Source organism: Elgaria multicarinata, chromosome 7, assembly GCF_023053635.1.
Source record: "Elgaria multicarinata webbii isolate HBS135686 ecotype San Diego chromosome 7, rElgMul1.1.pri, whole genome shotgun sequence".
Classification (NCBI taxonomy): Eukaryota; Metazoa; Chordata; class Lepidosauria; order Squamata; family Anguidae; genus Elgaria; species Elgaria multicarinata.
The window spans coordinates 103,494,748-103,521,910 of NC_086177.1; the positions used below are offsets into that span (position 1 = coordinate 103,494,748).

Consider the following 27,163-nt stretch of genomic DNA (forward strand, 5'->3'; position numbering starts at 1 on the left):
GGATGAGGATTATGTACACCACCTTGGGTTCCTTAGAGGGAAAAAAGGTGGGATATAAATGCAATAATAAAATAATTAAATAAATGGAAACCCACTGGGTGACTTTGGGCCAGTCACAGACTCTCAGCCCAACCCACCTCAAAGGGTCGTTGTTGTGAGGATAAAATGGAGAGGAAGAGGAGGAGGATTATGTACGCCGCCTTGGGTTCCTTGCAGGAAAAAAGGTGGGATATAAATGCAATAATAAATAAAGTGGTGGACGTTATGTTCCTTTCAGCATAACCATGAACCAAGTATGTACAGGTTGGCCTAACCCTCCTCACATGACATTACAGCATGAGAACTCAGTAAAATGTGTGTTTCTTTGCTACCACAAAGTTACATTCCACCTGTGTATCCTTATCTTAGGTTCAGGGTGCATGGGACAACGCTGCCACCACAAGCATTGCTAATCTCAGCTGCCTAATTAGAGTGAGAAGCCAGGACAAGGATGCAGTGAGGGTGTACCTGAAAAAAGGTAGGTACGAAATAGCTTTAGTTATCTTTGGTCAGTAAAAGGGAGCACCAAAGAGCTTTAAAGGAGATTCTTATTGTTCTAGAACAGGTGTGTCGAACCTCAGGCTTGTGGGCCAAAATGGCTGTCCTGTTTCCACACACCCCTTTCATCTGACATTTTATAGTTTCCTGGATTCGTGTGGATTTTTCCCCATTCTGGAAGGCTGGCATGCCTCTCCCATGGCTTCGTTACTGGAAGAAAAACCTGTAAGCTGAAAAATGCTGGTCTGTGGTGGGAGGGAGGTATTTTGGCCCTGCCCCCTTTTGCCTTAAGCACCGCCCACTGCTGAAATGTGGCCCTCGAGAGCTTTCCCGAAATGGCTGAAAGAGGTTCAACACCCTTGTGGTAGAACATGAAACACAGGAAGCTGCCTTATATCAGGTCTGATTCTTTGTCCGCCTACTAACAGAGGCTTTCCAAGGTAGGGATAGATGCAACATTCTGTTTCTGAGTCACTTACACTCATGTTCCCTCGAAAGTCTTCGTTTCTGCATCCGCTGCAATTAAAAAAAAAATCAAAACTGTCATTACCTTTACTATCTTTTCCAAAAAAAGGGTCCATTTTTGTATGCCTGCCTCCTAAAGCACATCAACGAGGAGCCAGTCTAGTTTCCCTGGGAAAAGAGTTCCAGATCACTGGAGCAACCACCGAGAAGGCCCTCTCCCGCATTCCCACCAGGCATGCCTGTGATGGTGGTGGGACTGAGAGAAGGGCTTCCCCTGAAGACCTTAAAGCACGGGCAGGCTTGAAAGAGAGAATACGGTCTTTCAGATAATAATAATAATACTAATAATACTAATAATTTTATTTGTTACCCGCCTCTCCCTCTGGATCGAGGCAGGGTACAACACAAATAAAAACACCATAAAATACATACAACTAATTCAAACGTTTAAAAGCAGCACACCATTAAAAAAGGCATCTTAAAATTCAACTGGGTAGGCCTGCCGGAAGAGATCAGTCTTGATAGCTTTCTTAAATTCTGGAAGACTGTTAAGTTGACGAATCTCTCCCGGCAAGCCATTCCACAAACTGGGAGCGGCAGAAGAAAAGGTCCTCTGGGTAATAGTTGTCAGCCTTGTTTTTGTTGGGTGGAGTAAATTCTTCCCAGAGGACCTGAGTGTGCGGGACGGATTGTATGGGAGAATGTGATCCCGCAGGTAGCATGGGCCCAAACCATGTAGGGCTTTAAAGGTGATAACCAACACTTTATACTTTACCCGGAAACTAATTGGCAGCCAGTGAAGAGATTTTAAAACTGGTGTAACGTGGTCACCCCTAGGTGTACCAGTGACCAGCCTGGCTGCCATATTTTGAACTAGTTAACCTGGACCCGAGCCATCTAGGGCTTTATAAGTCATAACCAGCATTTTGAATTGCGCCTGGAAACAAACTGGAAGCCAGTGGAGCTGTTTTAACAGGGGAGTTGTATGCTCCCTTTTGAGAACATTTTTTTGTTCCTGCTCCTTCCCAGGACAAGAATTCACTACAGCTGGACTCAAGACCTTTGAGATGACCGGTTTCCAGGATGTTGTTTCTGGCGTGTACCGCAATCTGGTTCTCTCGGCAGCTGGTACATCTTTGACCGATGTTCATCTCTTCTGCCGCCAGGCTTGCAGCCAAGATGCTTGCTGTGATGGCTTTATCTTGAGCCAGATCATACTTGATGGAGGTAACTGTATTCAGACTGCAGATGTGCAAGAGAAAACTCATCCTTGAATTCATCCCTCTTAATCTGGAACTTTTTTTTTTCAAAGCAAAGCAAAGCAGAGAAACTCAGTCTTGTTGATCCTATTTCAAATACGACTGGGTTTTTAAGTCTTACACGATTAATCGTTGTTCAGGGAAGCTTGTTGTTATGCATCCAGAAAACACAAAGGTGCTCTTGGCCAGAAGAATTGGGAATCAATCTATTCTGGAAGGGATTGTTGTACACCCCCTGAAAGATCGGGTATAATATAGTTTAGGAGTCCTCCTTAACCATGCCCTCTTCCTGTATTCTCAGATGACATGGTGGCAAGGAGTGTGTTTGCATAATTATGTTTAGCACACTGCCTGCGATCTTTCCTGAGTTGGCCTGGTTTGGCAAGAGTTGTCCATGCCTTAGTCACACCACATTTAGACTACTGCAGTGTGGCCTACATGGGGATTGCCTTGAAGAATGTCCAGAAGCTTCAATTAGTGTAAAATAAGATAGCTAGGCTACTACATGCTGCTTCATCTCAGAGGAGGAAGATGAGGCAAGCAACAGAAATTTCTTATAGACTTATATATTCCACAGTATCACAGAACAACACAATTCAGCTTTTGTGTCATGCATTAAAACTGCATACTTCAGTTTGTAGGGAACAGTCAATAAATAATCATTCACAAGTAACAAAGAAGATGCAGGTTTTCAAGCAAGAAGTCTGAACAGTTCCAACATCTTTACATATTGAGGAGTGCTTTATATGTAAAGCGTTCCCCAACCAGGCACCCTCTAGAAGTGTTGAACTAGAACCATCATCCCCAACCCACCAGCCCAATATGTTTGGCTACAACTCCCATCATCCCCAACCAGCCCATCCAACACATCTGCAGGGCATCAGTTTGGGGAAGGCAAACACAGAAATGCCGGCTTGAGCTCGTTCTCTGGGCAGCCAAGTCAAGAAGTTGCAAAGGTCTTCAGTATGAAGTTGAACAATGAAACATAGATGGCAGATCAGCCACCTCACGTTAGCTAGGGCAAGCTACACAGTATTGGTATGTGTGAAAAGCAGCAAAGAGACCATGGCCACACTCTCAGCGGGGCACGCATTTTGAGAAAACCATTGCAGTTGGGAGAAAGTTAAGTAGAAATACTAACATGGATCTGGTTCACATGATCTCAGAATTATTTAATCAGCTGTTGTGGCTTGTTAACCACACTGCACACGTTGGGTGGATTAACATAATTGTCCTCAGCTGTGTGGCTTGTTGTGTCATGCAAACCCAGCCTGGGTGGCTTGTTGCTATGGTTAACAATAGGGATGCCATGAGTGCCCGACTGGGTCCAGGATTCCAGCGGACCCCCCATCCCTTGCAGCCCCACCGACTCAGTTGGGTGCTCCTGACACAAGCGTGACCCCTGCCTGAGCACTCGTGAGCCCCTAGTGAGCACTCGGCAGTCATCCCCCGGCACACTGAAATTGCACACTGCTTCGTAAATTGTGCACTCACGCCCCCACTCCAATGGCAGCCTGAAAGGCCCCATTGACGCTAGGGTAAAGGCGAAAATGCCAGGCCAAACTGAGCCTTGGAAGTTCGCTCACCCCTAGTTAACAAGCCACCCAGAATCCATGGGCTGTTGTAGGGCTCTGGGGCGGCTTGTTAACCACGGCAACAATCTACTCTGACAGGGTTCACATGACGTGACAAGCCACAATCATATAAACCAGGCCATTGAGTGAGCCTCAACCCAGAACTGCCCCTTCCCCCTTGTCATCATCATCAGTTGGCATGGCCATTGAGTTGGGAGACTCTTTCCACGTTGGAGCAGGGGAGTGTTATTTGTCCTGGAGTGTGGAGTCCAGCACAGCTGGAGGACACCGTGATGGGGAAGGCTGGCCATGGCTGCTTATCCTGATGGCTATAAGTTACCTCTAGTATGCAGTACGCCTAAGTACATGATTTGCTAGGGAATATGGATGGGAAGTTGCTGTTGCCGTCATGTCTTGCTTGTGCACTGCCCATGGGCAGCTGGTTGGCCACTGTGTGGACAGAATGCTGGACCAGATGGACCCTTGGTCAGATCCAGCAGGGTTCTTCTGATGTTTAGGGACTGCAAGGCATTTAGGGTTGTGCCACTATCTTTCCCAACCCTTAGTCCAGAGTTGCCCTGTGCTGGAATGGAAGAGGGCATCTTCTAATGTCTCCTTTGCAAAAGCAGGAATCCCTTTTTGGAGGAGGGCAGGTTCCAAGAACAGCAATTTCCTCAGTGTTATAACAGAGCCTTTCTCCAAGATTTGGACTGCCAGAATAAACAAAACCCCCGCAAGGCCATTCATTGAGGGAGTAGAACTGAAAACCTGTAAATCTTTCCTTGGCTGCATCCAGGTAGCATCTTGTGTGGTCTTATGAGCTACCCAGATGCATTCATCTGCAACATTAAAGACTGGGATGGAAGCTCAACGCGTGAACAAGGAGACACATGTCAAAGAACGAAGTACAATGAACGAAAGAAGCAATATGCATTCCGTTTCGGAGGCCAAGTGCTCACTGGACGTAAGTAGCCATTTTCCAGTGTAATACTGCACCCGTGTTGTTTTCTGCTTTCACACAGCTGCTCAGAAACATGCATTGTATGGCTGGGAACCCCATTATGCTATGGACATTGTGTGAGCATTGGTTTCTGCTAGCACAACATAAGTAGCACCAACAACTGGACAGCATTGGATCTTTCCCATGGAGTAAAGAACCACAATAACGTCTAGCCATGATGGTTATAGGTTCCCTCCAGGATCAGAGGCAGTATGCCAATGTACACTAGTTGCTGGGGAGCATGGGCAGGAGGGTGCTGTTGCACTCATTTCCTGCTTGTGGGCATCCCATAGACATCTGGTTGGCCACTGTGCAGGCAGAGTGCTGCACTAGATAGGCCTTGGTGTGATCCAGCCTTAAGTTCTTATGTTTTTATTTCATTTAGAATCATAGAATCATAGAATAGCAGAGTTGGAAGGGGCCTACAAGGCCATCGAGTCCAACCCCATGCTCATTGCAGGAATCCACCCTAAAGCATCCCTGACAGATGGTTGTCCAGCTGCCTCTTGAAGGCCTCTAGTGTGGGAGAGCCCACAACCTCCCTAGGTAGCTGATTCCACCGTCGCACTGCTCTAACAGTCAGGAAGTTTTTCCTGATGTCCAGCTGGAATCTGGCTTCCTTTAACTTGAGCCCGTTATTCCGTGTCCTGCACTCTGGGAGGATCGAGAAGAGATCCTGGCCCTCCTCTGTGTGACAACCTTTTAAGTAGTTGAAGAGTGCTATCATGTCTCCCCTCAAACTTCTCTTCTCCAGGCTAAACATGCCCAGTTCTTTCAGTCTCTCTTCATAGGGCTTTGTTTCCAGACCCCTGATCATCCTGGTTGCCCTGCTCTGAACACGCTCCAGCTTGTCTGCATCCTTCTTGAATTGTGGAGTATAGAAATGTAATAAGTTTCATTTATTACATTTCTATACTGCCCATAGCCAAAGCTCTCCGGGTAGTTTATAAAGATTAAAAGCTGTAGGGTGCTGTTCCACTCATGTCTTGCTTGTGGGTTTCTCAGAGACATCTGGTTGGCCACTGTGCAGACAGAATGCCAGACTAGAGAGGCTTTCGGTCTGATCCAGCAGAGCTCTTAAAGTTCTTATGAAAATCTTGGTCCAAATGTAGGCAGGGGCTGCTTTCAGAGGTGTACCTGATCCTGTATCTTTATTCCCACACCTATTTATATTGCAAACACTGCTAGATCTCTCTCCCCCCCACAACCCACCCTGTTCTGATTTTGCTCTCTGGCAGTGATGCAGATAGGGTTGCTATGCTGGCCATCTTCTTTGTGGAAGTAAGCAGTGTTCTCTTACTTCTGCAGCATCTGAGCGCCTAGAAGAAACGGGAAATTCCTTCACCAGCTTTCAGCGTGTATACCTGTGGAGGGGTAAGTGGCTTGGTTTGGTTTTGGTTCGTTTTTTTTGCTGATACCTGGCCCACATCTTTACAGTGGCGTTTTGGTGCCATGAGTCGCCTTGGTCCTGCACTTGTGTTCCTTCCTGGCATCTACATGGAAAGGAACGCAAGTGCGAACTTTCCCGGTCTTTAAAAATAAAATAAAATAAAAATGGGGGCGGGGGAGAAGAGGAACGGGGCTGTTGTGGCGTTACACCCCACAAGTCAATTCCAAATATATGTCTGCAGTTTGTAAGTCTGTGGTTTTTAGAATGTTGGCCTGAGTGGGCGGAGTTAGAATGTCTTGGGACGGGGGAGGAGTGATATATAAGGGAAGGACAGAGGGGATTGAGAGATCTTTTCAGAAAAACTTTTCAGGGGGACTTGTTAGGTACTCTTAGAGTCTGTAATGCTCTCTGTGTTTATGGTACTTAAGTTCTGGGAAATTTGAGGGTCAGTGTAGTGAGTGGTGTCTTTAGAGTGTGGTGTGCACGTAGTGGAGGTATATTAATCAATACAGTATAAAGAAAGTTCAAGAGTGATTGTGTGAGAAAAAGGAAAGCGCGTATGTGAATGAGTGACAGGATTGTATGAAAGGTTTCAAAAAGGTTTTTAAATGTTATTTGAAACAAAGCTTATGAACTTTTAAAAATAAATTTTGATTGTTTTGTTTTTAAACTACCACAAAAAGCCCACGTGTCTGTTTGGCATTTATCATCTTAAGTTTACACATATAACACCCACTCTGACAATCGTTCACCTAAGCAGATATAACTCACAGCGCATTATTATATATATTAAAATCCTTCTCCATTTTAACCCCTTTCTCCACATAGTTTGGAGGAAGGTGGGTTTTGTCCCTTGCCTCAGGCGTATCAAGCGGTGGTGCTTGGCTTGAGCAGGGAGTAGCCGCAGCCGGGTCTGGTGTTCAGAGCCTGTGTCATGGCAGCTGTTCCTCCCTCTTTTTTATTTTAATCTCTGTATCTTCACAGCTGTGCAGATACAGATAATAAAAATAAAAAGTGGGGGATGAACAAGGCAGCCAGAGGAGGGTGCAAGGGAGCAGGGACTCGGGGTGAACCACCTCTCCTCCCTCTGGCTGCCCATTCATCCTCCCATTTTTTAAAATTTTATTACTTGTATCTGTGCAGCCACGCAGATTCAGATAATAAAATTTAAAAAAGGGGGGGGAGAACAGCCCCGTTCCTCTCCTGCCCCCCCCCCCCCCCGTTTTTTGTTTTGTTTTACTTTTACAGGCGCGGGACTGTCCATGGAGCGGAGATTCCAGAGTTTGCCCCCGGATGGCTTCGCAATGGCGTCTGCGTCATGTAGATGACGTGCCGCTACTTCGAAGCCAGCCCGGGGCAAACCCTTTGTGTAGACGTGCCTCTGGAAGGCAGATTGCATATACCTATCCCAGCAGAATGCAGCCCCATTTTTTTTATTATTTTTTTTAAAGTGGGACCTGCAACAAAATGGTGGAGATCGGAGTGTTCCTGTTTAGGATGGCCACTTACTCAAGGCCCCTCCAAAAATGGGAAATGCATCATCGGGAAAGTGGACACAAAGTTGCCCAGGCAAATATAAATATGTAGATGACAATGTTAGAAGAAAGGACTATGATATAAATAAAAATACGAAGTGACTTTCCATCTCAGCCCTGCTCTGCCTGCTCAGTCTGCTCTCCACGGGCTTGCTATGGATGGGCTTCTTAGGGTTCTTCCTTTTTAAACCCAACATGGACTGGGCAGTCCTTCAACTAGATGAATGTCTTCTGTAATGTAGGACACATGGCTGCCCTATCAGGGTTCCACCCAATGGAGGCTGGCAGCTCCGATTTGGGTGGGGGCGTGATTCCATTCCACTCTAAAGGAGCCACCCAAGGTGCTGAAACATATCCCCCCCAAAAAATGGGTTCAGCACTTTGGATAGCTCATTTTAGAGTTCTGGCTGGTCCTAACTGAAACCCAGAATGGAATCACAGCCCCACTGAAATCAGCGCCACCACCCTCTGCTGGCTCCAGCCATGCCCCTATCCAGGAAATTCCATTCCATTTCCTGTCTTCCCACACACCCCAACAGTCAGACAGCACTCTGTGCTCAGTCCTCACTGGGCTCCCAATGCATTCATGTGCCAGTGAACTAAGGCAGGAACTACACTACAGCTTTAGAATGCTATTGAAGTGCATTGACAACTGTTGAGGCCCACGACGCATTCCATATACCGTTTCCAAACCACTTTCAAAGTGTTATATCCTGCTAGGTGTAGATCTGGCCAAGGGCACCAGCAACATGTCTTAAATTTAATGCTGTTTGCTTTCCAGATTCCGATATGATTACCCGACCGAGATCTAGTATGTGTGATGCTGTTGTTCCTCCAACACAGATGAAGCCTTTGCTTCCAGGTATGTTTATGCCAAGAACATGTGAATGTATCCTATGAATTAATCTAATTCCCTGCCCCCCGCAGAATAATATATAAGAATCCAAATGTTTTGTTTTTTCTTGGTGGAAAATTAAACTTGGATTAGGTAAAATGACTCCCGTTTCTCTGGAAAACATTGCCACATTTTCACAATATCATTACAAATAAAGGTATGACGAGCTTTACAGCTGGAACATATATAAATAGCATTCATTAAACAACAGACCAATAAATAAATAGTCATAACGATATTATTTATTTATTTATTTATTTATTTAAGGATTTTTATGCCGCCATTCAGCCAAAAAAGGCTCTCACGGCGGCTTACAAAAGTATTTCTTGACAGTCCCTGCCCACAGGCTTACAATCTAAAAGACATGACACAAAAGGAAAGGGGACTGGGAGGGAGGAGGAGGAGGAGGATTGATTTATATCGATCAATCATATAAATATAAACAGATACCATACTAAATATAATGCCCATATTTATTTTCTACCCATCTAAAAGGAACTAAATTATATGCAACAATTCATAGGGGTCTATGACAATTTGAACTCAATTATTCCAAAAAGGATATCGAATCATAAAATAGTAGAGTTGGAAGGGGCCTATAAGGCCACCAAGTCTGCAGGATTCCACCTTAAAGCATCCCTGACAGATGGTTGTCCAGCTGCCTCTTGAAGGCCTCTAGTGTGGGAGAGCCCACAACCTCCCTAAGTCATTGGTTTCATTGTTGTACTGCTCTTACAGTCAGGAAGTTTTTCCTGATGTCCAGCCAGAATCTGGCTTCCTGTAACTTGAGCCCTTTATTCCGTGTCCTGCACTCTGGGACGACCGAGAAGAGATCCTGGCCAGATCCTAAAGACATTTCTCTATACATTTATTTATTCTTGTCTCCCTTCTCCGATGCTTACTAAATTGGTCAATTTAGGGTACAATCCTACTGGATTGCCTCGCACTGTGACAAGCAGTCTTTGTTTTGAATGCATTTCTTACAACGTAATCCTATGCATGTTTGCTCAGAAGTATGTCCTGTTGAGATCAATGAAACTTTGTCCCAAGTAAGTGTGCATAGGATTCCAGCCTTAATTGGGTTTTTTTAAGCACTATCCACTTTGACCCTAGAGAAAGTCATTACCATGTAGCCCTCTAGGTATTTTGCCAAATGATGGAGACTTTCCTATTCTAGCAGGCATTATTATTATTATTATTATTATTATTATTATTATTAGTAGTAGTAGTAGTAGTAGTAGTATCCCGCCTTTTGCCTAATGCTGGGCCTCAAGGCGGCCTTACAAAGTTTAAAATATACATGGGCGGGGGGCGGGAAACAAAACCATAAACAATTAAAAAAATACACAACAAAATTATAAGACATTAACATAGATGGAGGGCTGGATTATTCTCCAAAGGCCTGCTTGAGCAAAAAAGTTTTAGCCTGCTTCTGAAAGCCCATCAAGGAGGGAGCCAGCCTAGCTTCTCCGGGAAGAGAGTTCCAGAGCACCGGAGCAGCCACCGACAAGGCCCTCTCCCATGTTCCCACCAAGCATGCCTGTGAAGAAGGTGGGACTGAAAGAAGGGTGTCTCCAGAAGATCTCAAAGCATGGGCAGGCTCATAAGGGAGAATACGTTCTTTCAAATAACCTGGACCCGAACCATATAGAGCTTTATAGGTCATAACCAGCACTTTGAATTTGCTTTAGGCCTGCCATGTTGATTAGTCCTCTGCCCTGTTCCATTATTTTATTATCTTATGGTTTTCTGACTATTTGGCTAATCCTCCATTCCACAGCAATTTAAGACATGCAGTTTTATTGTGTCTCTATTGCATCTTTTGTGATTTAGTATTTTGAGAAACTTTGGTTGTGGAAAATGAAAGGCAGGATACAAGTGTGTGTGAGTGTGTTTTTAAAAATAAAAATAATAAATCTATTTTTTTTTTTTTTGGACAAAATTAAACCCTTCCTTCTGTCTTTCGTCTTTGTATTGCTCAGCTTCTGCAAAGGAACTCTTTTCTCTGATGGAAAACAGCCAAATCCGGATTGTGCAAAACCATTCGCTGCCATCCCAAGAATACTGGCTCTTCAAGGCCAGATACTCAGCTGAGCAGGCTCTTCTCTGGTGCCTTGCACGTAAGAAACTTAAGGTCACGGGGAAATGTTCATTCTGCTAATTAGTCAATGTCTTAGACATGCCCTAATCTGTATAGAATGTTTGCAACATTCCATTAGAATACCAAGAGAGAAATACAAATCCAGAAGCTTAACAACAAAAAAGATGACCTCTAGAGCTGATGCAAAAATGTCACCATAAATCTGATATGGGTTAAACATACACTCAGATAAAGTATTGTTAAAAAAAAAAAAAAAAAAAACTTTGGGAAGAATGTGGAATTAAAAGAGATTTCTTGGAACATTGGCATTACATTCTACAAGATTAGAGTGTGGGAACTAATTACCAAAATGTTGGAAGAAAGGTATTAGGGGGCTGTAACTCAGGGTAGAGCCCCCCGGATTGCACGCAGAAGGTCCAGCAGGAAAAACTCCTACCTGAAACCGTAGAGAGCTGCTGCCAGTCAGTGTCAACAATACTGGACTAGATGGACCAATGGCAACTTCCTAAGTTCCTTTAAAATAATAATAATAATACTTCAAACATCAATACAAATCAATACAAATCAATACATCAATACAAATAAACAATACAACATAATACACAATAATATAAAATAAACATTGATAACATATATTCTAACTTAATTCTAATAACATAATCATACTTAACATAAAAGTGCTCCCCCCAACCACAGGATCTTATTCATGTTTCCAAAATCTCATTGCTTCCTCTGGAGGTGTTTTCCCTCTCCCCTTTGATAAGACAAATTCTAGAAACTAACTTCCTAAGTTCCTAAAGATAGTTTAGCCAATTAAATTACAATGACTCTATTCAGACAACACACTAAAGCCATGGTAGTTAAGCACTTTGAGCTAAACATTATGGCTTAGCAGGTCATGTGAACCTTGACTTAGCAGGTCACGTGAACCATACCTAACCATGGTGGCTACATAACCACAGTTTAAACACAGAACAGAAGACACCTTAAACCATGGTGGTTAAGGCCTTTTTGTGGTTTAAGGTGTCTTCTGAACAGGGTTTCACTAACCATTTGCTGCAATAGGGTTAGTAGCCTAACCATGACTTAGCACATGGTCTGAACGGGCCCACAAATAGGATGAATAGAAATGCCAACAGTAAGAAATGTATTGTTAAATTAATCAAATGCGTGACAAATTTAATGCTTATTTATATGATATTTCCTCTGTCTATAATTATTATTGTTGTTATTTAACAACAACAGCAAAAAAAAGAAGAACAAATAGCAATACTGAGGTGTTTCCTATTTTTTCTAGGTTGTGTGGAAGATGAATTCTGTCAGCTGGCAAACATCCCCAATGTCACAGCTTCAATGTTCTTCCCCTGCACCCTCTATCCAGCGGCCCAAGTCTGTGACAATATCACTAACAACATCCCTGAGAACTGCCCCACTGTATTACCTCAGAAGACACAACTTTTGTATCAGAAGACAGGTGAGTGAGGCGGGTATCAACGTCAAACTCATGCTATATCCTTAGTATGAGTGAATCAGCCTCTCACCTTTCAAAGGCAGTTATTATAGTGGAGGAATGAATCCTATTAATCACACAAAGGAATATGGTAGTGTAAGACTTATTACTCGAGATCTACCAGACCGATTTTGTTCATTATTGTTTTAAGCTGAAGCTTGAGCAGCGAAGACACGCAGAAAATTTTGAAAGTTCAAAAAAGTTCAAAGCTCAAGCTTCAGTAACAATTAATTCCCTTCACACCAAACAGACAAGGCAATCCCTCTGTCAGGGATGACGGACAGCCCACCTTGGCAAATCAGTGTGGTGCAAAGGTGGGTGCAGCCATGTGGTTAGGCTATCACCGTCAGTGGGAAGGGCAAGGGGGCGGAGTCAAGCATTTGGGAGGGGCGAGGGAGGACCGGGCTAAATTTTGGAGGGGGGGATTCACTATGCATGAGCCACATTTTCATTATTCATGAGCTCCTCTGTGATGAAGGGACTGAGGGATAAGAGAAGTATGAAAGGAGCAGGACTACTAGCTCTTATGGCGACATGGGCTTTACACTAGTAATGATCATCCAAGAGTGCAGGTTATGGAATAACGGGCTCAAGTTACAGGAAGCCAGATTCCAGCTGGATATCAGGAAAAACTTCCTGACTATTAGAGCAGTACGACAATGGAACCAGTTACCTAGGGAGGTTGTGGGCTCTCCCACACTAGAGGCCTTCAAGAGGCAGCTGGACAAGCATCTGTCAGGGATGCTTTAGGGTGGATTCCTGCATTGAGCAGGGGGTTGGACTCGTTGGCCTTGTAGGCCCCTTCCAACTCTATTATTCTATGATTTTATGATTCTGTGATACCCTCATTCTTCATGAATATAAGAACATAAAAGCAAGTGGCATAAGCAAACAATTCATGGCCATCAATGTCTCTTGCACTATTTTCGGCATTGTGAAAAATGAAAAGAAAAAATCCAGGTGGATTCCTGGCTTGAGCGGGGGGGGGGGGGGTTGGACTTTATGGCCTTTTAGGCCCCTTCCAACTTTACTATTCTATGATTCTATGAAAGAGCTGAGCTGAAGGAAGCTGCCGAGCTGGAGCCAGGAGACATGCCATGGGCAGAGCTGGGAGGTCAAGCCAGGAGTCCGAGCCAAGAAACAAAGCCAAAAGCTAGTACAAGACAAAGCTAGGAAAGACTTTTGGTGCCCTGACAAGTCCCATCTTAAAGAGAAAGGCTGGTCTAGCTCTTCTTATTAAGGAGAACCAATGGGCCACAGCATGGACTCCTCACACATGGTCTAGGGCTTCTCATATGGTGGTGGACAGGGGAAGAGCACCACAATGGCTCTGACTAAGGTAATACAACTACCCCCAAGGCATCAGTGGGAACAGGAATAACTTTGGGACTCTTCTTCTCATTCCTCTCTGTTGGTGCTGTTTATTCTGCAGTCTCTTTGGAAGGGAGCGTCCAGAACTTTTACACCCGTTTGCCATTCCGTAAAATGTCAAGCATCTCCGTGAGAAGCAAGATGGATGTGTCTGGGAAAGCTGTGTCGAATGGGTATGGCTCCTTCCTGTTCATTTTCTCATGCGTGGCTCTTTGCTTTGATCTGAACGACCGAAGATCTCCCTGTACGATCAGAGGGCTGGAAAGGAACCTCCATCCTGACCCCAAAGCAGTCTGCTAGTCCTATGTTATGTTATTTATATATCACATTTTGATGTTGCCTTATTTGCTGAAAAGGCCATTGGGAAGACAGTCTCAGATGCTGCTAATTCAGACAAGACCTTAGCCACAGCCGTCTGAGGAATGAAGACATGAATTGCGCTTGGATTTTGGGTTGGGTTTTTTTCAAATGCTCTGTGTTTTCCTTTCAGGTTTTTTGACTGTGAACGTCTCTGCGACGCTGATCCTTGTTGCTCAGGCTTTGGGCTCCTAAATGCTACCCAAGGCACAGGTATACATTATTCTTTTCCCCAAGAAAATGTGCAACCCTATAAGAGGATGATCAGCTTTATTCACAATGTAAAGAGGAGCTCAGCTGGTTTGAGAAAGAGATTAATGATGTCAACGAAATCTAGCAGCAGAATCAAGTGTGTTCAGATTTCTTTGATTCTGACCTGCAGATTCCACAGTGGACTGGGTTTTTTTCCCCAGATTTTGAGGACTTGTAGACCTTTTTTTTGGTACTTCCCAGAATTTCACACAAATGTATGCAAATAATAATAATAATAATAAGGCTGAAAATGCACACTTCCCCATAGGCTAAAGCATGACAACGTACATTGGGCAGGGGGAGAATTTGCACATTTGCACAAATGCAAATTTGTGCAAATTCAGGAAATTGGAACAAATCCAATTCTGTGGACGAACGAAAGGAATCTGATAACCTGCAAAACACAGACAGAATGGATTTTTTTTACCAAATCTGTACATCCCTGTGTGTGATTACTTGGGCTGGGTCCCCACCGGAAAACATCCCCCGTGCCACTTTGCGCTTTGGGTAATTTGGGATCTGAGGAGTGAGAATTTAGTTTCCTAGATGTGTGCAGCCAAAGAATTGGCTGGTTAGTACAGCAGGAGTCATCATGGTTGCCCCCCTGCTAATGTGCATAGCCACTACTGATCCTGCGGTCTCTTGGACCTGCGGCTCCTCCTCCTCCTTGCTGTTGTTGCTGCCTGTATATCTGTCTTCTCTAAGCATGCAAGGAAACCAGAGTGAGAAGAAGGAGCAGGAACCTCTATGTCCTCCCTCTGGACGGCAGTGCAAATTGGGCCCAGTGGCAGAGAACAAGTGAATGGGTAGCCATGACACTGGCAAGGTGGAGGCTGAAGCCAGGTCACATTCACAACAGAAATCAGAACTGCCAGATGTCCCTACTACTTGTCTAGCCCTAGTCTAGAAATCCTATGCTCCTTTGGTTTTCCTCCCTTCCTTCCTTGACCACCTCATTCCTGCCAACAGGGCACAGACCTTATACCAATTTATATTTATTTATTTATTACATTTTTATACCACCCAATAGGCAAAGCTCTCTGGGCGGTTCACAAAAATTAAAACCATAATAAAACAACCAACAGGTTAAAAGCACAAATACAAAATACAGTATAAAAAGCACAACCAGGATAAAAACCACGCAGCAAAATGGATATAAAATTAAAATACAGAGTTAAAACAGTAAAATTTAAATTTAAGTTAAAATTAAGTGTTAAAATACTGAGAGAATAAAAAGGCCTGTTTTCTGCTTGGTTCCTTCCCTTCTTCAGTTTTATGCCTACCCATTGTTTCCTTAGACTCAAGCTTTTCAGGTCCGGGCCTTCTTTATCCCCTTTCCTTTTAATCAGTGTCAAATTTGCCAGGGTGGCAGCAGCAGTGTCAGGGGTGCATTCGCCCAGTGGGTTCCAGAGTGGACAATGTAGTCCCCAATCTCCTGATGTTGCCTACTTTTGCTTTAGACTCAGGCTTTCAGGCCATGGCCTTCTTTATCCCGTTTCATCTTGCCACCCTCTGGGCATCCCTCTCCACAAACCCAGAGTTCCTCCTCCTCTTAATCTCTGTGAAGTTCCCCCCACCCAAAGCCCTCTTTCTGAGCAGCACTCCCTTGTCTGAGTTCCCTGCCTCCTCTGCCTTTTTTTCTCAGGACCAAAGTAGATGTGATCCTATACTTATTCCTCAGAAGCATATCAGGATGTCATTGTTTTTTATTCATAACAGGTGTGCGACACGCCCTGATTTTCATCTGAAAGTACATGAGAAGGGAAGGCTTAGCCATCCTCTCCTCTTCCCAGCTGTGAACCTGATTTAAATCCCCCAGCATGCTGCAGGAAAAACAGTGCCTCCCATTACTGCCATTGGGTTCTTCTTTTGCAGTTCATTCTCTGTTCTTCTCCATTCCCTTAGTGACACAACCTCTTGTAATCACTTCCCAGTCCTCAGCTATTGCTTGTGTGAGGTTGTCATCCCAGCCAAATTGGTAACTTTTCCTTCCCTCGCAGAATCTGGACTTCAAACTGCTTTCTTCCCTGAGCAACCAAATGTTTTGAGCCATCACACCAGCTAAGCCAATCAAAGCTAGATGTGTCATTGCCAGAAGTCCAATGCAACATAGGATTTGTTTACACGTGTAGCCTGCCTCATCCAAAAGACTTCGGTTCTAGCAGTAGACTCAAAAAGCAAAAATAAAATACCCAATTGGAACAGTTAATATTTAACAACAATAGGGCATTTTAGTATTTTATTATCTCAGTCCCTCCAATGTTTGTTATCGTAGCCCCAGCAATCTGATATTTTATGCTGTGTTGGCACATTTATCATTTTAAATTGTTGGTTTTATCGTGGTTTTAGTTGCATTTTTATTGTTAATGTAAAATGCCTAGAGAAATCTATTTTATGAGACATTTAATGCGTTTCATAAATGAATAAGTATAAATAAATTTTTAACCCCAATGTTTCCAAACTTAATTCCTGGACCATTCCCCCAAACATAGTCAAATTAAAATATCTTTGATTGTTCCCTGCATACACTGGGCTTTGAATTTGGGGATTCTCCAAGTGAAGTATACTCGGAGCAGGGTAGCGATTAATGAGGACAACTGTATCTGTGGTCAAGGTGCCGTGGCTTGGTGCCTTGTTAAAATGATTGATTGGTCTTAGGAGAGCAGTGGGATGGAGGTGAAGAGGTCACGAATAATCCAACAGCCCTACATGTAGTTCCTACGTCTTCTGAATCAGATGTTTACTCCTTCAAACTTAGATCCAGATTCTTTGCCGTTGGTATTAGCAGAAGTTAGCCTACAAGGGCAAAATTGAAACTTGCCCTCCCCTTTCAGATTATATCATAAACAATCCCCCCACCCCCATATTTACTTCTAAATCCTTGACAGAAAGGAGGACCGTTCCACACGCATCAGGACGCTCAACCATTTGCTGTGCAGCTGGGCTCCCAATTTGTAAAGCAACCCTGATCAATGACTCTTCATCCTCTTCGTTTTTAAAATGGGTGAATGATTTTTTTTAAAAAAAATATCGCTACGGATTACAGTCTAAGTTTTTGTTTTGTTTCTTAATATGCCAAACAGCTAAAGAGGTCTATAGAGTACTGTGTGATCTCCCTGCAGGTAGCAAGGTCGTGTGCTTGATTCTGAACAGTTTGGGGGTCCAGACCTGCAGTGAGGAACGAAGAAGTGATGACTGGCAGGTTTCAGATTGTGCATCTCCGGAAACAGAAGCCAAGGTCCATCCCTTCGGCTGGTACCAAAAAGCTGGTGAGGAGCTGCGCTGATGTGTTGATGGCATCTGAGAAACGTAGCTATACATCCCGTGTTTTCTTGCTGGCTCTTCCGCCTCTTTTCAGACCTCGGAAAATCTGACTGGGTGTCTTTTTTTTGTTAGGAATGGAAGAAAGGAACCTCCTCACCCTCCTTAAGAGTGTAGCCAGCTTTGCCCAAGCCTCCACAGGATAAGAACATAATAACATAAGAAATGCCCTGATGCTGGATCAGACCAAGGGTCCATCTAGTCCAGCACTCTGTTCACACAGTGGCCAACCAGCCATCGGCCAGGGACCAACAAGCAGGATATGGTGCAACAGCACCCTCCCACCCATATTCCCCAGCAACTGGTGCACACAAGCTTACTGCCTTGAATATTGGAGATAGCATACGACCATGAGGGCTAGTAGCCATTGATAGCCTTCTCCTCCAGTAATTTATCCAACCCCCTTTTAAAGCCATCCAAATTGGTGGCCATCACTACATCTTGTGGTACCGAGTTCCATAATTTAACTATGCACTGTGTGAAGAAGTCCTTCCTTTTATTTGTCCTGGATCTCCCACCAATCAGCTTCATGGGATGACCATGAAGTATTTTGAGAGAAGGAGAAAAATGTCTACCTCTCCGCATTCTCCACACCATGCATAATTTTGTACACCTCTATCGTGTCTATCATGATAACTTATTTCATATTGTCTTGTGCACACGTGTGAGCGATTATTTGTTTAAGGCAGAGACAGTGAAGCTTCCTGCTGTATGACTTTAAAATCCCAAAGGCATAGGCAGAGTGGAACTTAAAGAGCTCTAGGTTTCGTAGCTGAACCACCGGTCTTCTTTTTATAACTCAGGCCAGTTAATTAGAATCCAGCCTGCAAGTGGCTTTTTCTTTAGGCGACCATCTTTCGACCCAGTGTTTATGTCTTCTTCATCTCTCACTGACCATTAAACTATATTGAGCAACAAAACATACTTCTCTATAACTAGCCAACCACAGTGGTATCCTGTTTGTGTGGGTGGAGTTTCTCAAGCTTTCCTTTAAAGCAAGTGAAAAACAGCTTGGGCGGGTGTGTGCAGGATAGGGCACTAATCCTTCTTCTTTTTAAGTCAACCAAGATGAAATGAAGGGCTTTATTTATTTTATACTGCGTGACAAATGCATGCGGTTCTTTACACAGCACCAGTAGCAAAGACAAACCCCAGGTCCCTGCCCCCTAAGAGCTTACAGTCTACATTTCAGAAATGAAAAGGAAGGGGGAAAGCAACAGTACCAGGGGGGAGGAGACATTATTAAGTGTAGAGCTGGCTCACAAGGAGGCATTCATCATGTAGATCAAGAGTTCACCGTGGGTGAGACCACTGGGCTGACATCTAATCCATTACTAAACTCTAGGAAGGGTTGGGCAACTCTGGGATGTCTGGGTGCATTTTTGCCCGCAAGCATCGCCCCCCCCCCTTGAAGGCAACACCTTCCCCTCTCCACAGCGCCAACATTTTTTAAAAAAATGGCATCTAGAGTGGCTATAGAGTGTTGAAAGGTCAGAATTAGATCATTTGCAAGCTAATTTTGACACTTTTGGTGCTCCATATTAGCTATGCGCAGCACTAAAAGGGTCAACAAGGAGTCAAAATGGCTGCTTCAGATGCCTTTAAAAAGGGTTTGTCGCAGGGTCCACAGCTGCCATCATCCCCTGAGAGCCTCCAGCTCTTGGCAAGGAGCAGCACTGGAGAAGCGGAGGGAAGAGGCCTGTGAGTGCCCCACAGCTGCCGGTGTCTCCTCCTCACCAATCCTGCTCCCCTCTGAGAGCTGGCTGCTCTCAAGGGACGCCCGCAGCTGCCGGGCGTTGACCCGTGCAGGGTCTCACGCGGCCCTGATCGTGCAGCTGGGTGGGCGATCCTCCAGGATCAGCGGTGACGAAGCCAAGAGTGCCCCATTGCTCCTGAAGCCTGGTGCGTCTGCCCTCCTTGCCCAAGGCGTGCTGGGAGTTGTAGGCATTTTGAGGCTGGATGCAAGGGATGTGCAAGAGCTGGCGACTACTCTGTGAAATGGCCGCCAAAGCCTCAGATTTAAGCATCACGCACAGTCCTTAATTGAATTCAGCACCCTTTACTTAGACCCATTAGTGGGATAGAATGGCAGGACTGGAGTCCCATCCAGTTTAGTCTTTCATTAATCTTTTTCTTTCTTTCTTTTAAATATCTATTTATTCATATATATTTTTCTTTGTTTCTTCTATAGCAACTGTGCCTCGTGTGTGCCCACCTGTTCTTCTACCAGGAAGGCAAGAAAATGGTAAGAAGAACCTTGAAGGACCAAATGTGGGCCCTAAGCCTGAGTTTCTGTACCTCTGGGTTACATGAAGCACCCTGGGCTCAAAAAGAGGCCGATTCAATGCCTCCCTCCCCAATGAACTTAGTACTTCTCCCTGGTCAGACCTCATCTTGAGTATTGCATCCAGTTCTGGGCTCCACAATTCAAGAAGGACGCAGACAAGCTGGAGCGTGTTCAGAGCAGGGCAACCAGGATGATCAGGGGTCTGGAAACAAAGCCCTATGAAGAGAGACTGAAAGGACTGGGCATTTTTAGCCTGGAGAAGAGAAGATTGAGGGGAGACATGATAGCACTCTTCCAATACTTAAAAAGTTGTCACACAGAGGAGGGCCAGGATCTCTTCTCGATCCTCCCGGAGTGCAGGACACAGAATAATGGGCTCAAGTTAAAGGAAGCCAGATTCCAGCTGGACATCAGGAAAAACTTCCTGACTGTTAGAGCAGTACGACAATGGAACCAGTTACCTAGGGAGGTTGTGGACTCTCCCACACTAGAGGCCTTCAAGAGGCAGCTGGACAAGCATCTGTCAGGGATGCTTTAGGGTGGATTCCTGCATTGAGCAGGGGGTTGGACTCGATGGCCTTGTAAGCCCCTTCCAACTCTGCTATTCTATGATTCTATGACCTGACTTTGGCCTCTAGCTCTATAATTAGCCAGCAAAGTCTTCAGAGACTATAGCAAAGCAAGTGGCTTCTTCTCTCAAGATTACCGGTGGTCCAAAGTTGCCCTCAGGGGACTTCGGGACCTCGAACAGCGCTTTCCTTTCCTTCAAGCACTTTTGAAGAATTCTACGAAATCATGCAGCCGCGTTTCCTGAGGGACTCCGTCTCAAACGGGCTGTGGGGCTGCCAAGCGCTTGTGAGCTGCAGTAGCACAGGGAGCTTTTAAGTACCGTTTTGGAGAGGGAGGCTCTGCCGTATTTATGAGCAGCCTGTTTTAACCTCTCGATTAACATCTGGCGCGCTCGCTCCCTCCTCCATCTGATGCCCCGCGCCATCTCAGCCGCCGCCAAAAGAATGCAGAAGGGTTCCATTTCACATCTGATAGCTTCCCTGTGCTGTAAAATGACAGCTTTGTGTGCAGAGCAAAGTAGTCGTCCCGGCGGCATGAGTGTAATTATTATCTGAGAAGGTTTTTCTGGGGAGAAACGGCACAGGGTGTTGTGTTCCATCGTCTCTAGCTAGGCTGGCAAAATCCTGTGCGTGCAACACATTCTCTGGAGTGCACATTACTCACGATGTGTTTTCCCCCCTTATATGAGAGTCTTCTGTGTGACAGCAAGGCAATTGCTAATGTGAACGATGTTGGCTACAAACTAGAGAGAAGAGCCACACATACAGATCCATTCTCCACCCCTGCTCTATCTTCTCCTTTCTTTTTTAGAATAGCGCACGTACGCACACCCCACTGCATGGTGGGCTACTTTTCAAAGCAAGAGGAATTTGGAAAGCACTGGGGTGATGTGTTGCATGGAAAGAAAGGCTGGGGGTGGGGATGATGGGCTATATCCAATGGCATCTAGCCACCAGTGAAAAGCACTTCGGCTCATGCATGTTCAGCGTGTTCAGAATGTGTTCAGAGGAGGGCAACCAGGATGATCAGGGGTCTGGAAACAAAGCCCTATGTAGAGAGACTGAAAGAACTGGGCATGTTGAGCCTGGAGAAGAGAAGATTGAGGGGAGATATGATAGCACTCTTCAAATACGTAAAAGGTTGTCACACAGAGGAGGGCCAGGATCTCTTCTCGATCCTCCCAGAGTGCAGGGCACGGAATAACGGCCTCAAGTTAAAGGAAGCTAGATTCCAGCTGGACATCAGGAAAAACTTCCTGACTGTTAGAGCAGTATGACAATGGAACCAGTTACCTAGGGAGATCGTGGGCTCTCCCACACTAGAGGCATTCAAGAGGCAGCTGGACAGCCATCTGTCAGGGATGCTTTAGGGTGGATTCCTGCATTGAGCAGGGGGTTGGACTCGATGGCCTTGTAGGCCCCTTCCAACTCTGCTATTCTATGATTCTATGTCAGGAGATGCAGTTTTCTTGGATCACCCCAAAAGCTACTCCTGTAAGTTCAGGAAGACATGGAGTCAGTGGAGGATGATGACTCCAATATCGTTGGGGCAGTGAATCCTCTCTGGGCTTCAGTCAGAACCAGTCAGGACTCTAAAGGAGCTCTATCCGAGGTGCTTCCAGCCAGAGCGGATTCACCGCCTCACTGACACTGGAGCTATCAGCCTCCACTGCATGTGGCCCTTCAGATGCATCTTCCATCATCTCTTCCCATTATCAATGGCGACTAGGGCTGATGGCTGGGGTGTCCTCCTCTTGTTCTTGGTGCCCTTCTTATGTTCCAGTGAAAAGAACATCTGGAAAGCAGAAACCGTCCTCACTGGATGCCTGTAATTTAACAATAAAAGTTACAGGACTAGTTGAATGCAGAGGGCTGTAATTATGCAGTGAAAGTGATGGCCCAATTGAGGTTAGGATGGGTAGAGTCGGGCTCGAATGGGAATAAGGAAACTTTTTTTTTTTTTAGCAACGTGGAAGCTATACAGCTTTGAGGCACCTGTTCATGCGAGGATACCACCAAAGTTGCTCTGTGATGGAGCATAACTCTTCCCATGGACAACAAGGGGCTTGGAATAGACCCCCTGATGCAATGTCAAAGAGTTACCCTAGGCTTTCTTCATGTTATAGGGCTTTGTGGTCTTGCAGTGGTGTTTCACTTCATTTCAGGAGTGGTGACTCCACACTTGGGCCAGTTTAGACCACCAGCAGAATCAAGTGCTTTTCCAGGATTGTGCCACTTTAGGCTGCAGGTGTGTGTGTGTGTGTGTGACCAGACACAAAAGAGGGCAAGGCTCCTGCAGCTTCAACAGTTGTAATGAAGAGGGAATTTCAACAGGTGCTGCTTGCATACAAATCACACCTGCTGAAATTCCCTTTCCTATACAACTGTTAAAGATACAGGAGCCCTGTCCTCCTTTTCCTAGGGTCCCCCTAGTTTAAACCTCCCAATGAAGGCAAAGGAAGATTCCAATCCTGAGAAAAAGCATTCTACCCACCCTCCCCCACTTCACTGCAACTAGCAGTGGCCAGATTCCAATGGTGCCGATTTCTTTCTGCCCCGCCGATTCTCTTCCACAGGCGGTGGGTCCCACCAATTCTGTTGCCCAAGCTGGACCCGCTGCCTACTCAAGGGGGATTTAGCATTTCCTAGGGGAAGCAAAGAAATGAGTGGGAATACTTCTTTTTGGGAGGGGGCAGGTTGGCAGAGCTCCCTTATAGGAGCTCTGCTTACCTGCCTCCTTCCAGAAATGAATGTGATTGCTTGTTTCAGGTTCCCACTAAATCGCCATTGCACAAGAGCTTACACAACAGAATTGGAACGCATGAATTGCTGAGAAACAGAATTGGTGGGACGTAAGAGAACAGGTGGGGACTTTGGATCTCTTCTCCATCACCCCAGAGTGCAGGACATGGAATAACGGGTTCAAGTTACAGGAATCCAGATTCCAGCTGGACATCAGGAAAAACGTCCTCACTGTTAGAGCAGTACAACAATGGAACCAATTACCTAGGTTGTGCCACACTAGAGGCATTGAAGAGGCAGCTGGACAGCCATCTGTCAGGGATGCTTTAGGGTGGATTCCTGCACTGAGCAGGGGATTGGACTTATAGGCCCCTTCCAATTCAATGGCCTTATAGGTAGGGTGACCATATTTGGGAAACCAAAAAAGAGGACACCTAGTGTGTGTGTGGGGAAGTAGCTTTCTGAGTCCTGCAAAAAGTACATTATTCCCCCTCCACCTTAAAGAACCCGATTGGAGTGGAGGAGGGGAAAGGATTTCATTCTGCACCACCACCATCCACTCCAATTGGGGCCTTTTCTATAATGTCCACGAATGACCCACTTTCCCCTTTAAGACCTCAACTAGAGCTCGGGGTGGGGGAATGATGTGCCTCAAGAAAGCATGCCATTCCCTCCTGCCATGCTAATGGCAGCCTTAAAGGGGAAGGTGTGTCATTCCAGGACATTATTGGAAATTATAGAAAATCCCCCCTGACACCATGGAAAGAACAAAAACCAGGACAAATCCGGGGAAATCCTGACAGTTGGTCACCCTACTTATAGGCCCCTTCCAATTCTACTATTCTATGGTTCTATGTTGAACTTCTTCCATCCTGACATCCGAATTCCATTTTGGAGAAGTGCTCAGGGGGACGCATTCCAGAGTTGGGTAGGGTCAAAGGCGGATGCCCAAAATGCCAGCTTATTTTTGTTTAAAGCTCTTATTGATGGTAACCAAGCCGTGGGAGAGGCATTTTAACCTTTTAGAATGGGAGAAAAAATGCACAAAACCTGGGAAACCACCGAATTCTGTTGTGGTGGCACAAAAAAAAAATGTTTCATGACTTGCTCAAGTTTGCTGACTAAGTCAGTAAGAGCGTTACCCCAATGAAAAGATCTCTGAAAATCATCAAGATGACCCAGACACGTTGGTTTACAATGGAATGCAATCCAGACAAAGCTTTTTGTTTAGTTTTGTTTTTAATTTCTTTTTCCTTTTAAGAACATAACTACTCATTTGCAGCTTTGTGTCTGGAGCTAGACATGCCATTTTCACTGTGCCGGAACTCGGCAACTCAGAACTCAGCAATTCAATTGCAGACAGTAGAAATTTGATGTGTAATTACTGCTGTAAAACATGTTTCTTAAATTCCTGTGATTGAAAAGGCTCCATTTTTTGTTGTTCGCTTGAAGGCAAGAGTAAAACATATGATATGGTGTAATCTGCCACCACCCTTTTTAAAACCCAATTATTAATGTGTTGTTGTTTTTAAATACACAAGTCTGTAAAAGCTTAAAGTGGAAATAAAACTGAGAGGATGGCTCAGTCCTGGTTTATACTGGCACGGTCCCATTGAAGACAATGGGTTGGATCCAGACTAAGTTAATCACTGTCCCATTGAAATCAATGGGACTTCAGTTAGCCGTTACTAACTAGTTCCATTGTTTTCAATGGGACTAAAACATGACTAATTTAGGATGCTTCAAGACAAGACTTTTTAAATTTTATTTATTTATTATTGCATTTATATCCTGCCTTTTTTCCTCCAAGGAACCCAAGGCGGCTTACATAATCCTCCTCCTCTCCACTTTGTTCTCACAACAACAACTCTGTGAGGTGGGTTGGGCTGAGAGTCTGTGACTGGCTCAAAGTCACCCAGTGGGTTTCCATGGCTGAGTGGGGACTAGAACCCAGATCTCCTGACTCCCAGTCTGACACTCTAGCCATTACACCACACAGGGTTTTCATCATGACATCACTCATTCATGGAATTTTATGGGGGGGCTAGACGTCCTCTATTCATAACCCTCCTGTGTTTTCCCACTACTTTTTCTGACTTTTTCCTTACCACAGAAAATCCATATAGGGAAAACAAAAGACAGAATTGGTGTTCAATGCCTTCTGGTTGCTATCACTAGTGCCTGTCCACCTGGATACAACCCATAGGGGCTAACATATCAGTGACGATGTGAGATGAGGCATTTATCACTGACAAAAGTATTTGTCCTTCACATAGAGACATTACACCCAATTCACACAAGCAATTTTTACAAGGGCCTCTTCAAAGTGAGCAGCAGGGCAACAAAATGACAGATAGGATTCATCAGTATTTATTTATTTATTTATTTAATTAATTAATTACATTTATATGCCGCCCCACAGCCGAAGCTCTCTGGGCGGTTTACAACATTTAAAAATAGTAAACATTAAAAGTATACAATTTAAACACACACACACACACACACACACACACACACACACACATAAAAACAGTATAAAAACAACAGTATCCATTTAAAAACAACAATTGTGGGGTCCATTAAAAACAAACTTAACGTTGTTAAATGCTGTTAAAATGCTGTTAAAAATGCCTGGGAGAAGAGAAAAGTCTTGACCTGGCGCCGAAAAGATAACAATGTTGGCGCCAGGCGAGCCTCATCGGGGAGATCATTCCACAGTCGGGGGGCCACCACTGAAAAGGCCCTCTCCCTTGTTGCCATCCTCCGAGCTTCCCTTGGAGTAGGCACTCGGAGGAGGACCTTAGATGTTGAGCGCAGTGTACGGGTAGGTTCGTGTCGGGAGAGGCGTTCCATCAGGTATTGTGGTCCCAAGCCATGTAGGGCTTTATAGGTTAAGACCAGCACCTTGAATTGGGCTCGGAAACATATAGGCAGCCAATGCAAGCGGGCCAGAATCGGTGTTACATGCTCAAACCTCCCTGTTCCAGCTATCAATCTGGCCGCCGCATTTTGCACAAGCTGCAGCTTCCGGACCGTCTTCAAAGGCAGCCCCATGTAGAGGGCATTGCAGTAATCTAATTTGGAAGTTACCAGAGTATGGACAACTGAAGCTAGGTTATCCCTGTCCAGATAGGGGCGTAGCTGGGCCACCAACCGAAGTTGGTAGAAAGCACTCCGTGCCACCGAGGCCACCTGAGCCTCAAGTGACAAAGATGGTTCTAGGAGAACCCCCAAGCTACGAACCTGCTCCTTCAGGGGGAGTGCAACCCCATCCAGAACCGGTTGAACACCCCCCATCCGATCAGAGGAACCACCCACCAGCAGCATCTCAGTCTTGTCTGGATTGAGCTTCAGTTTATTAGCCCTCATCCAGTCCATTGTCGCAGCCAAGCACCGGTTCAGCACATCCACAGCCACACCTGATGAGGATGAAAAGGAGCAGTAGAGCTGCGTGTCGTCAGCGTACTGATGACAGTGCACTCCAAAACTCCGGATGACCGCACCCAACGGTTTCATGTACATGTTAAACAGCATGGGGGACAAGACCGATCCCTGCGGAACTCCATACTGAAGAGTCCACGGGGCCGAGCAATGTCCCCCAAGCACCACCTTCTGAAGCCGTCCCGCTAAGTAGGAGTGGAACCACTGCAATGCAGTGCCCCCCACTCCCAACTCAGCCAGACGTTCCAGAAGGATACCATGGTCGATGGTATCGAAAGCCGCTGAGAGATCAAGGAGAATCAACAAAGTCACACTCCCCCTGTCCTTCTCCCGACATAGGTCATCATACAGGGCGACCAAGGCTGTTTCCATACCAAAGCCGGGCCTGAAACCCGACTGAAATGGATCCAGATAATCAGTCTCAGTATGAGTGCAGACACATTTTGCTAACACTTATAGAGCCCCCTGTTCTATCTATAAAAGGTAAATGGGGAAAAAGTCCACTTAAGATAACATCAACTGAAGTTGATTTTTCCCCAGTCAGTTTGGTGTTCATA

General features: G+C 45.1%; 1 protein-coding gene across 1 annotated transcript in view; it reads left to right on the forward strand.

The window, feature by feature from the left end:
• TG (thyroglobulin) overlaps positions 1-27,163 on the forward strand; it is a 199,420-nt gene that overhangs the window by 77,616 nt on the left and 94,641 nt on the right. The window contains exons 25-35 of the mRNA XM_063131335.1: positions 409-517; positions 2,032-2,229; positions 4,632-4,799; positions 6,144-6,209; positions 8,542-8,622; positions 10,638-10,775; positions 12,054-12,230; positions 13,699-13,810; positions 14,128-14,207; positions 17,369-17,527; positions 19,759-19,812. Of these exons, the coding sequence (XP_062987405.1) occupies positions 409-517; positions 2,032-2,229; positions 4,632-4,799; positions 6,144-6,209; positions 8,542-8,622; positions 10,638-10,775; positions 12,054-12,230; positions 13,699-13,810; positions 14,128-14,207; positions 17,369-17,527; positions 19,759-19,812 (1,342 nt within the window). The remainder of the gene's footprint in view (positions 1-408; positions 518-2,031; positions 2,230-4,631; positions 4,800-6,143; positions 6,210-8,541; positions 8,623-10,637; positions 10,776-12,053; positions 12,231-13,698; positions 13,811-14,127; positions 14,208-17,368; positions 17,528-19,758; positions 19,813-27,163) is intronic.